A 12,500-nucleotide genomic window follows, 5' to 3' on the forward strand; every position below is an offset into this window, starting at 1 on the left:
TATATGAGGGTGGTGGAGCTGCCTGGGTATACAAACGTCCCTCAGCTCCCCCCCCTCCCTATCCCCCAAAAGGAGGATGGTGGACTGCAGGAGGAGGGTAACTTTAGCCTGCAGTCCACTGGGTTCACATTCGGATGAGGCTGGGGTTGCTACCACTACTACCACCACCACTACTACTACTACTAAACATCATCATCATCATCATCATCATAAAAATAAAAAAATTACAATAATGCCACCTCTACTACCACTACCACTCTTATTACTTCTCCTGTTACTACCACCAACAACCACCACTGCCATTGTTCCATCCCGATCCCTAATTAATCAGGTGGGTGAAGTGAAACGGGGTGAAACAGATGGATCCTGCGCCATGGTATCAAACTACACATGTATATTCACTGGCCCTGATGCGTTGAAACTAGAGATACGCCTGCCAATATCTGTTTCCGGAGAGAGAGAGAGAGAGAGAGAGAGAGAGAGAGAGAGAGGGGGGGGGGGGAAGAAAGGGAGAGGGAGACAAATATCTGACGCTACAAAATTTCGATGGTTGTTTGAAAAAATAAAATGAGTGAGCTTGGAGGTACTTTTGTTCCTGACGCTGATGGACAGATAAATAGATGGAGAGATAGATAGATTGATAAACAGATAGATACTTAAGCAGGTAGTTAGGTAGGTAAGTAGGTAGAGTAAGTAGGTAGGTAGGTAAGTACAGTAAGTAGGTAGGTAGGTAAGTACAGTAAGTAGGTAGGTAGGTAAGTACAGTAAGTAGGTAGGTAGGTAAGTACAGTAAGTAGGTAAGTACAGTAAGTAGGTAGGTAAGTAAGTACAGTAAGTAGGTAGGTAGGTACAACTGATAGATAGACAGATAGATAGACAGACAGACAGGTAAAAAGAGACATAAAGAGACATATCAAAATAATGTACTAAATCCTTCCCAATGCCACTTTAATCCAATCTCTCACTCCTGAAACTTTAAAATCCATAGACGAAGAAACAGCCAAGGAAACCGATCAAAGTTTCATATACCGTTTCGTGAAGCGCTTCGAACCTCCATCTCGAAACACTTTAGGTCAGACTCTCTCAGTTTTGGAGAATGAAACATGATGCTGGTTCTAGTTTTAATTCTAGATAAGTGAAGGGTGAGGCTATTAATCAGCATGAGTTAGAAGGTTACTACGCTTTAAGATGGTTTAGGAAAAGAGTGAAACAAAACCAAAAATGAATCATAACACTAACACCGAAGCATATTATAACACTGACACTGAAAGTAAGTTAAATATATGTATGGTGATGCCTGTTTACTATACCTTCTATCCCTAATCTCATACTTATAGTCATTTAACATATATTCCCATAGATTTTAATTCGTTTTGAAAGCTAACTCATCTCCATACTCACCTTTTAATTTGTAGCTGATGTGTAGCGTTCCTTTCCTACCTTCATTTTAGCTTGATTTTTAGCTTCTTCGATGTATAATAACTTTTTTGCAGCTCTTTAGGGTCAAGCAGCGCCATATTCAATCCTCATAGTTCCTGAGCTATCTTCTGTCTATCTATCTATTGCCATACCCCTTAATCCCGTAAGGGGTGGCCACAAACAAATCGCCTCCACGTCGCCCTGTCCCCCGCCTTTTCACTGCCCTGCTATTTTCAAATCCATATAAAACTGTTGTTGTTTTTTTTTCACCATGCTCTGCCACTTGTACTAAATTTGCCATCTCTCCATCGTCAGTACTGAGATGTAGCAATAGCTTAGCACTAAAATACGGTGCTAGATACGAAGAAATGCAAAGGGAAGGATGTACAGTAGAGCCGTAGTATCGTCATTTTTCTGCCACTGAGCTAAGTAAAATAAGCAGCAAAAGGACTAAAATCTGGGCCAAGCTAAATCAATCACTCATCATCCTGGCCACTCTCACTCCTCACAAATCACTGATATAAACAAAGATGGAGATGATTCATGCGGCGACTGCAAATACTCCAAAATATTCCTGATTTTTCCCTATTTCTCGCGTTTTTTTCTCATGTTGATAGAAAAAAAAAATAGGTGGCGAATACCATTTTTATTCTGATTTTCATTATTTTTAGTCATTATGCTTAGTTATATTTAATTGTCTTTTCTTTTTTTCTTTTTACCACGGATGCGAACGCAGTGAACGAGAGCGAACGAGCACTTGTAAACGAGAGAGAGAGAGAGAGAGAGACTAAGACGCTTACCCACTTGCTCGAAACGTAATGACTGACTGACAAGAGGAAGCGAAACACAAGATTATCATAGTGGTGAAACTTAATGAAACTTGAACGAAACCCCATGAATACCATTTCTATCAGCGTGTCTTGAGCGAGTGCGTCTAGGTCCTTAACCCCTCCTTTCCATGACGAATCTTTAGTAGTAGTAGTAGTAGTATCGTCATCATCACCACTACCACCACCACCACCACCATCATCTTCATCATCATCATCAATATTATTCTTATTATTCTTATTATTATTATATTATTATTATTATTATTATTATTATTATTATTATTATTATTATTATTATCATTATTATCGTCATCATCACCACTACCACCACCACCACCACCACCACCATCATCATCATCATCAATATTATTTTTATTATTATTATTATTATTATTATTATTATTATTATTATTATCATCGTCGTCATCATCATCACCACCTTCGTCATTATTTTTGCTATTATTATTATTATTATTATTATTATTATTATTATTATTATTATTATTATTATCATCATCATTTGAGTTCATTTTTCCCATTCTCGGACGAGAGACGCCTTCACGCGGTGGCACTGATATAACCGAGCGGCTCCACTGACAGGCTATGCAAACGTCCCTCACCCCCCTTTCGTATCCCCACAAAAGGAGGCTGGTGCAGTGCAAGAGGAAGCCTTTAGATGCAAATGGTTTCCTGCTTACATATTCACCACTAGTAAAGCCAAACACTTCTTCAACTTCAAAACATTTATTTATATGTATTTGTAACAACCAGAGTAATTGTTATCATAAATACTAGCTTAGATAAATATAATAAATAAATAATACGCATAAATATCTACTATATATATATATATATATATATATATATATATATATATATATATATATATATATATATATATATATATATATATATATATATATATATATATATTGATTAACTACGCTAAAAAGTGTAATGGGTAAAATTATATTACATTTAAATCAACACCAAACCTTTGTATTTTAGTCATTACGTATCTCATGCTGGAAGGTGACAGAGAGAGAGAGAGAGAGAGAGAGAGAGAGAGAGAGAGAGAGAGAGAGAGAGAAAGGAATGATAAAGACTAAGATATTGTGAAAAATAAAGAGAGCAACATATGAGAAAGGGATGCAAATGAGAGAGAGAGAGAGAGAGAGAGAGAGAGAGAGAGAGAGCAGGAGCCAAAAAATATAGCAAAAAGACAGCTCTAAAAGGAAATGAGAGAGAAAGAGAGATTTTCTGAATGGATCCGTATCGAGGCAAGTAATCATGGAGATGGAGGCTGAAGGTGTGTTAGAGAGAGAGAGAGAGAGAGAAAGAGAGAGAGGAGGAGAGAGAGAGAGAGAGATCATCCTAACCTCTCTTCTCTAAGGAATGGTTCGGGTGAAAGAAAAAAGGTGTGAAAATGAACTAGCTTTTAAGGTCATCCAGGTCCATAGGCAGGTAGTCCACGGGGGTCAGGGGTGGCGGGTCAACGAAGAGGTCATAGGTGGGCAATAGGCTCCTTCCTTGCTTCTTGCCTGACGCTTGATCCTGTGAGGGGGAGGGAGATGGTTTGGGGATGCTGTCTGTCTGTTTATTGATGTATGTTTCTAACTACCTGTCTGGTGTCTATCTTTCTTTCTAGTTTATCTATCTTTCTATCTGTCTCTCTATCTACCCGTCTATCTACCCATCCTTCTATCTATTCATCCATCTATCTGTCTATCTATCTACCTAACTATCTGTCTGTCTATCTATCTATCTATCTATCTCTCACCTTATGGACGCAGATCTTGTTGAGACACACGTACTGGCCAGAAATGCAAGAGGTTCCATCTGGCAAATATGATACTATGTTTTCTATCTATTCGTCTATTTATCTATCCCACTGTCTGTCTGTCTATCTATCCATCTATCTCTCACCTTAGGGACGCAGATCTTGTTCAGACACACGTACTGGCCAGAATTACAAGGGGTTCCGTCCGGCAAATGCGATGCTATGTGGGGCAAGTCCTTGAACTCATATCTAGGGGTCCATAGGCTAGTGCTATTGATACGCTGACAGTAGAGAGCACACGCCTGCCATGGGGTGTCTGTGGAGAGGGAGTGAGTGGGGAGTGAGTGGGGAGTGAGTGGGGAGTGAGTGGGGGCAGGGTGGGGGGCTATCTGGGGAGGGTAGGTGGGAGTGAGGCTGGATTGGGTGGGGTGAAGTGTGGTTTGGGTGGATGGGAATGAGTGGGAGTAATTAGCAGGGAGTGGTAAGAGGGGAGAATGTTTGGGGAGTGGGGGTAGGTGGAGTGAGGAGTAAGTGGGAGTGAGTGGGGGAGAAGGGGGTTAGGGGATGAGAAAGGGAGGGATGTGTGAGGGAGAAAGAGAACAGGGAGAGGAAGAGCATGATACGTATGAGGAAGAGGAGGAATGGAAGAGAGAGAGAAAGGGCAAAGGGAGGAGAGAGAGAGAGAGAGAGGGGGACACACACACACACACACACACACACACACACACACACACACACACACACACACACAATCACCACGGATTACAATAAATCATTTAACTTGTCACTCAGGGTAGAGTCACCAAATAAAACAGCACCAATCAGAAAACAAACTCCTCTATTAACTCGAAGCTCAGTCCACAAGAAAGAAACCTCAAAGTGTGTGTGGGTTCTGTGTGGTTTCAAGATCTATGTAACTTTGCCACGTTCTCTCTCTGGATCTCAAGATGTGTGTGGTTTTTTGATCTAGGTAATTTTGCAACTTTCCGGCCAAAAAGTTTTCCTATCAGTGTTAAGGCTAAGATCATGTCCTTAGTGGGGTAGGATCTCTCTCTCTCTCTCTCTCTCTCTCTCTCTCTCTCTCTCTCTCTCTCTCTCTCTCTCTCTCTCTCTCTCTGACACACACGCATACACATACATAAACACATTGAAACATACATACTGTCACCCATGTACTCTCTCTCTCTCTCTCTCTCTCTCTCTCTCTCTCTCTCTCTCTCTCTCTCTCTCTCACACACACACACACACACACACACACACACACACACACATACATACATAAACACATTCAAACATACTGTATATACTGTCACCATGTTTCTCTCTCTCTCTCTCTCTCTCTCTCTAATTGGAAAACTTGTGCCCCCGTCTCTTGATCCGGGTCTCTACGTAAACTTCCGCGCTTGTTTAGGTGCTCTTTTTCGAACCCGAGTATTTAATATCATCCAGCAATTTGTCCCCCGAGAGAGAGAGAGAGAGAGAGAGAGAGAGAGAGAGAGAGAGAGAAAGAAAGAAAGAGTGAGAGAAGACAGAAATATGAGTGAGAGAATTAAGATAAATCCTATGACAATGTTAAATAAAAAAATAATATATAAGAATGCTCTCTCTTTCTGCAACTATCTATTCATCCATCTATCTATTTATCTATCTATCGATCTATCTATCCATCTACCTGTCCATCTCACCTGCACTGAAAGATAATTGTCTTCCGATAGGCTGGATGTCTTTCTTCATGGTGGCTACAACACGGCACAGCTCATTGGCCACCCCGTTCACATCCACACGCGTCTTCCCTTCGCATATCTGAGAAAAGCAGGGATACATTAGCACCTATCAACTGCACGGGGGTGGTAGTAGTAGTAGTAGTAGAAGACGAAGAAGAAATGGTTGTAGTGGTGGTGGTGGTGATGGTGGTGGTGGAGGTGGTGGTATTAGTAGTAGTAGTAGTAATTGCAGTGTGAGTGTGTGTGTGTGTGTGTGTGTGTGTGTGTGTGTGTGTGTGTGTGCGTGTGTGTGTGTGTGTGTGTGTGTGTGTGTGTGTGTGTGTGTGTGTGTGTGTGTGTGTGTGTGTGTGTGTGTGTGTGTGTGTGTGTGTGTGTGTGTGTGTGTGTGTGTGACGTAAAGGTGAGGGTGAGGGTGAATTATTGAAAGGGGGAGGCCAGGGTGGCGAGACAGACAGAGACAGGCAGACAGACAGACAGACAAAGAGCTGGGGGAATAGTAAATAATGTGAGAGAAAGGAATAACAATATTTGAAAGAAGAGACAGACAGACAGACAGATAGACAGGAAGTTAGAGGAAAGAGTAATGTGAGAAAAGAATGAGTGACAGACAGACAGACAGACAGACAGATAGACAGGGAGCCGAAATTGTAATTGGAGAGAAGGGAATGAAAATAGCTGAAGCGAGACAGACACACAGACAAACAGACAGATAGACAGACAGGAAAATATCTAAACACTTCACAAAGATACTACACAAACCATGAATAAGAAAGACAAATATTAAAGCAAGAATAAGGAAAATTAGAGAGAGAGAGAGAGAGAGAGAGAAACAGGACACAGGAGAGACGAGAAAAATGGGAATGAGGGGTGAGAGAGGAAGAGATAGTAGAAGGGAGCCAAAAAGAGGAGAATTATAGGAAAGGATAGTAGGGGAGGGGTGAAAATGGTTAAAGAGAGAGAGAGAGAGAGAGAGAGAGAGAGAGAGAGAAAGAGAGAGAGAAACACGAATGAGTCAAAAAAAAAGGCAGCACAAAAATCAAAATGAGAATATAAAAGAGGACGAAAAGAATGTTGACAGGAACAGGATTCTTTGCTATCTTTTCCCTTCTGCTGATAAAAAATGAAGCAGATAAGATAAGGGGGCGCAGTGACAAGGCAAGCAGACAAGCAGAGGTGAGGGTGGAGCGAGGGAGAGAGATAGAGAGGGAGAATGTGCAGGGAGGGAGGGAAGGGTGATGACTGTAAGAGAAATGCCTCAGGTGAAGGGAAGGGGTGGAGGTGATGATTGTGAAGAAAGGAAGTGAGGTGGGGGAGGAGAGGGGAGGTGCGATGTGTGTGAGAGAGTTGGAGGGAGGGAGGGAGGGAGAGGTAGAGGAAAAAGTGAGAGGAGGGGTGATGCTGTGAAAGGGGTGGGGGGGGGCAAGGAGAGGGAATGAGAGAAGAGGAGGAGGGAAAGAGGTAAGGAGGAATGGAAAAAGTGAAAGGGAGGAGTGATGGGTATGAGAGAGGGGGAGGGAGGCGAGTAGTGGAGGAATTGAGGGAGGAGAAGGAAGGGGGACGAGAGGAAAAAGGGAAAGTAGGGATAAAGAGCGTGAGAGGAGGAGAGGAGAGCTGACTGTGAGAAAAAAGGGTCAGGGTGGGGTGATGAGAGGAAAAGGAGGGGTGAAGAGAAAAGGAAGAGTGAGAGGGGAGGGGAGGGAGGATGAGGGAAAGGAGGGGGTGATGGGGGTTGGGGAAATTGAGAGGGAAGTGCATGGAAGAAAGGGAAGGGGGAAAATGAGAGGAAGTGAGGGAGAGAAGGGGGAGAAGGGGCGAAGGGAGAAGAGAAAGAGTGGAGAGGGATACAGACAGGGGTGAAGGGAGGGGAGAGAGAGAGGGGGAAGGAGAGGGAGGGAATGGGGGAGGGAGGGAGTAGGAAAGCAATCAGAGAGAGAGGCGAGGTTTGGAGCAACAAGTGAGTCCCCCGTCTGTGATTCTTTGCACACGCACACACACACACACACACACACACACACACACACACACACACACACACACACACAGATACGTACTTATTCCTCTCTCTCTCTCTCTCTCTCTCTCTCTCTCTCCAACTTTCACCCACTCCCCTAATGAAAATTCCCAAAGAAATAAAACCCCGGTGGCTAGGTGGGTGAGTGGATGGGTGAGGGACAAGGCAGGAGTCGGGCTTATGTTGCTAGTTATGTGAGAGAGAGAGAGAGAGAGAGAGAGAGAGAGAGAGAGAGAGAGAGAGAGAGAGAGGGAGGGAGAGGGAGGGAGAGGGAGGGAGGGAGGGAGGGAGGGAGGGAGGGAGGGAGAGAGAGAGAGAATAAATCGCCATAGAATAAGCGTTACACCATATTAGCAGGTGATATCTCTTTCCCAGCCTCACCTTTGACATCTCTACATTATCCACACCTCACAACCTCTGACATTTGGCCCTCCTCTCGCTTTGTTTAGTCTCCTCCTTCCCTCCTCTCCCTGCCCTGTTCCTGTCTATCTGTCTACCTGTCTGTCTATCTGTGAATCTGTCAGTCTGTCTGTTCGTCTGTCTCTCTGTCTGCCTTTCTGTCTCACCTCCCTCTCACTCTTTCTGTCTATATGTATATTTGTCTTTCTATCTGTCTCTTCGCCTCTCTCTCTCTCTCTCTCTCTCTCTCTCTCTCTCTCTCATACTTCATGTGTGTGTGTGTGTGTGTGTGTGTGTGTGTGTGTGTGTGTGTGTGTGTGTGTGTGTGTGTCTGTGTATTGCAGGGGACAGGCTTATGTTGCTAGTATGCATAACACCCTCGACTGACCGGGATCAGAGCCTACGATATCTAATTTATGAGATGAGAAACATGCCTCGCCTTTCCAAGAGAGACAAAACAGACTTGATTGTGGCGAGAAGGAATCAGTGGAGATGATTTCCAGACTGACTTTTTAACACCTCTCTCCACATCCTGTTCCCTTCCACTTCCTTTCCATTCCACAGCACTTCTAATTCCACTTACCACTCCACTGCACTGCCAGCTCCACTTACTATTCCACTGCACTCCTAACTCCACTTACAATTCCACTGCACTTCCCACTCCACTTTAATCTACATAATTTCCTGTTCCGCCTCTCACACCAGTTCAATCCCCTCCACTCCCCTCCACTCCCCTCTCTTTCATTCCACTCCACTCCACTCCCCTCCCCTCCCCTACCCTCCACTCACCTTCATTCCACTCCACTCCACTCCCCTCCCCTCCCCTCCCCTCCCCTCCCCTCCCCTCACCTTCATTCGACTCCACTCCACTTCCCACTCCACCCCACTCCACCCCACACCACCCAACCACTCAATTACGCCACCCTCCCCCTTTCTACCATAACCTACTTTAATATCAAAAATTTTCTTGTTATTTTTAATGTAACTTTTTCATAAACGAATATAGTGTAATTTATTCTCATTTAATATCGAAAATATTTGAGATTCGAATGTTAATGAGACGTGAGGAAGGACAGTGAGGTAGGTCAGTGAGGCAGGCCAGTGAGGTAGGTCAGTGAGGTAGGTCATTGAGGTAGGAAAGTGAGGTAGGTCAGTGAGGTAGGTCAGTGAGGTAGGACAGTGAGGTAGGACAGTGAGGTAGGACAGTGAGGTAGGTCAGTGAGGTAGGTCAGTGAGGTAGCACAGTGAGGTAGCACAGTGAGGTAGGACAGTGAGGTAGGACAGTGAGGTAGGACAGTACGGTAGCACAGTGAGGTAGGACAGTGAGGTAGGACAGTGAGGTAGGACAGTACGGTAGCACAGTGAGGTAGGACAGTACGGTAGCACAGTGAGGTAGGACAGTGAGGTAGGAAAGTGAGGTAGGACAGTGAGGTAGGTCAGTGAGGTAGGACAGTGAGGTAGGTCAGTGAGGTAGGACAGTACGGTAGCACAGTGAGGTAGGACAGTGAGGTAGGAAAGTGAGGTAGGACAGTGAGGTAGGTCAGTGAGGTAGGACAGTGAGGTAGGAAAGTGAGGTAGGACAGTGAGGTAGGTCAGTGAGGTAGGACAGTACGGTAGCACAGTGAGGTAGGTCAGTGAGGTAGGACAGTGAGGTAGGTCAGTGAGGTAGGAAAGTGAGGTAGAACAGTGAGGTAGCACAGTGAGGTAGGTCAGTGAGGTAGGTCAGTGAGGTAGGTCAGTGAGGTAGGACAGTACGGTAGCACAGTGAGGTAGGTCAGTGAGGTAGGACAGTGAGGTAGGTCAGTGAGGTAGGAAAGTGAGGTAGAACAGTGAGGTAGGAAAGTGAGGTAGGACAGTGAGGTAGGACAGTGAGGTAGGTCAGTGAGGTAGGTCAGTGAGGTAGGACAGTGAGGTAGGTCAGTGAGGTAGGTCAGTGAGGTAGGTCAGTGATGTATGACAGTGAGGTAGGACAGTGAGGTAGGACAGTAAGGAAGGTCAGTGATGTTCTTATATAGGTTAGAATGTGCAGGCTTAGGTCAGAGGTGATGTGTGTGTGTGTGTGTGTGTGTGTGTGTGTGTGTGTGTGTGTGTGTGTGTGTGTGTGTGTGTGTGTGTGTGTGTGTGTGTGTGTGTGTGTGTGTGTGTGTGTGTGTGTATGTGTATGTGTGTTTTATTAATGAGAGAGGGGGCGTGAGGGATGAAGGGAGGGAGAATGTGTATTTGAGTTTGTGTGTGTGTGTGTGTGTGTGTGTGTGTGTGTGTGTGTGTGTGTGTGTGTGTGTGTGTGTGTGTGTGTGTATCCAGATGCAGCTGCGAGTACACTTGTGTGCTTAGGTGTTGACGTGTGCGCAGGTGTGTGTGTGTATGTATGTGTGTGTGTGTGTGTGTGTGTGTGTGTGTGTGTGTGTGTGTGTGTGTGTGTGTGTGTGTGTATCTGTGTGTGTGTATCTGTGTGTGTGTCTGTGTGTGTGTGTCTGTGTTTGAGACAGAGAGAGAGAGAGAGAGAGAGAGAGAGAGAGAAACAGGTGAATGTCAAAGTTGAGACCAGATATGTGTGCGCGTGTGTGTCATTATGAAAGCATGTGTGTGTATTAGTGTGCACATGGGTAGATCTGCATAAATCACGTCTCATTTGTGTGTGTGTGTGTGTGTGTGTGTGTGTGTGTGTGTGTGTGTGTGTGTGTGTGTGTGTGTGTGTGTGTGTGTCTAAGCCTCAAGATGTGTGTATGTGTGCATGCGCAATGGATACACATTTCTTTCTTAAATACACACACACGTATATAAACACATTCTCTCTCTCTCTCTCTCTCTCTCTCTCTCTCTCTCTCTCTCTCTCACACACAATCATATATGAGTAGCCTCCATTCGTAGCACCAAAATTTCACCTTCATTAGCCTACATATCACTCAATTTTTCGCGCGTAAACGACAGGAGCGAGGGGTGGAGTGATGGCAGTGAGGGCAGATGGCAAAGGTCACAGGCTAAGGTTAAATTTACGGTTAAAGGTTACGATTGAGGTTGCTGTTATTGTATCACGTGGAACTATAGTCACGGAGCACGACTCTGAGGTTGTCATTATCGTACCCTGGCAACCTACTATTCAAAAGTGCGTCTGATTTCGTGTATAACATTATGAGACGCATGTAATTAGTGTATAATATGTTCGTGTAAAATAATATTCGTGTATAATATATTCGTGCATAATAATATGATTCGTGTACAATATGATACGAAACCGGACGCACTTTTGAATGGTAGGTTGCCAGGGTACGATACTGACAACCTCAGAGTCGTGCGCCGCGACTATAGTGACTTTTTTTTTTTTTTTTTTAAATGCGAGGAAGAAGGAACCAAAGGCCATGATTTGATGAAGACTCGTTTCAAAATGCCCTCGAAAAATGAAAGTAGTGGAGGAGGGACGGAGGGGAAAAAATTACTTTGCAGGAGAGAAAAATGGATGGGAGGAACTGTGACTGATGGGTGGGTGTTGGGAGAGGCAAGGACAGTACACCCTGCTACAACCCTAGATAGGAAACCCACAGGTCTTTTGAACCCGGAGGACACTAAATAGGAAACCCAGGGTCTTGGAAAATTTGGGTCCAGTGTATTTGTAAGGTCAGAAAGATTTGTACTTTTATTTTCATAGTTTTTGTATTAATAAGACGTAAATTCAAACGTTTATTTTATTTATTCCTGAGGTGGACCCAAAAGACTCAGGGTTTCCTTTAAAAGACCTTGAATTTAGGGTTTCCTGTCTAGGGGAATGACTGCTTTGGAATTAATGGTTCGAGTCCTATGAAGATTTATTACGAAATATTCTCATATGACTAGTTAAGCGAGCGATGTTCTCACTTTTCCGGTGTTGAAGACGCGGGTAAAAAAAAGGCATCCTGCATTTAAAAACACTAACCTGTACAAACTCACATTAATAAATTCACACACACTGCATATATTAAGCCCTGGCTATTTTTTTTTCCAGTATATATATTATGAATGCGATGGAGAATGAACTAGGATTTTTTTTTTTTTTCCTAGTTCGGTATCAGTCCTCTTACTCAGAAACGGGGAAGGGCAGTCAGTTCAGGCAACGGTGTATGTTATTTTGCAAAGCGAGAGTTTAATTTGAACTTTTTCACATTCTCAACTCTTTAAACGCTTCATTTAACTCTCTCTCTCTCCCCTTGTGTGTGTGTATGTGTGTGTGTGTGTGTGTGTGTGTGTGTGTGTGTGTGTGTGTGTGTGTGTGTGTGTGTGTGTGTGTGTGTGTAGGTAATTATTTTTTTACATGAGATCGCTTTTCAAGGATCTCTCTCTCTCTCTCTCTCTCTCCCTCTCTC

General features: G+C 44.0%; 1 protein-coding gene across 1 annotated transcript in view; it reads right to left on the minus strand.

The window, feature by feature from the left end:
• The window catches only part of LOC145394663 (A disintegrin and metalloproteinase with thrombospondin motifs 1-like), a 48,159-nt gene that overhangs the window by 4,200 nt on the left and 31,459 nt on the right, over nt 1-12,500 (minus strand). Inside the window, exons 13-14 of the mRNA XM_080268436.1 lie at nt 5,715-5,832; nt 4,176-4,345 (exon numbers count right to left, since the gene is read on the minus strand). Coding sequence (XP_080124562.1) covers nt 4,176-4,345; nt 5,715-5,832 — 288 coding nt within the window. The remainder of the gene's footprint in view (nt 1-4,175; nt 4,346-5,714; nt 5,833-12,500) is intronic.

Source organism: Coenobita brevimanus, chromosome 28, assembly GCF_032717465.1.
Source record: "Coenobita brevimanus isolate Jiangsu-jjx chromosome 28, ASM3271746v2, whole genome shotgun sequence".
Lineage (NCBI taxonomy): Eukaryota > Metazoa > Arthropoda > Malacostraca > Decapoda > Coenobitidae > Coenobita > Coenobita brevimanus.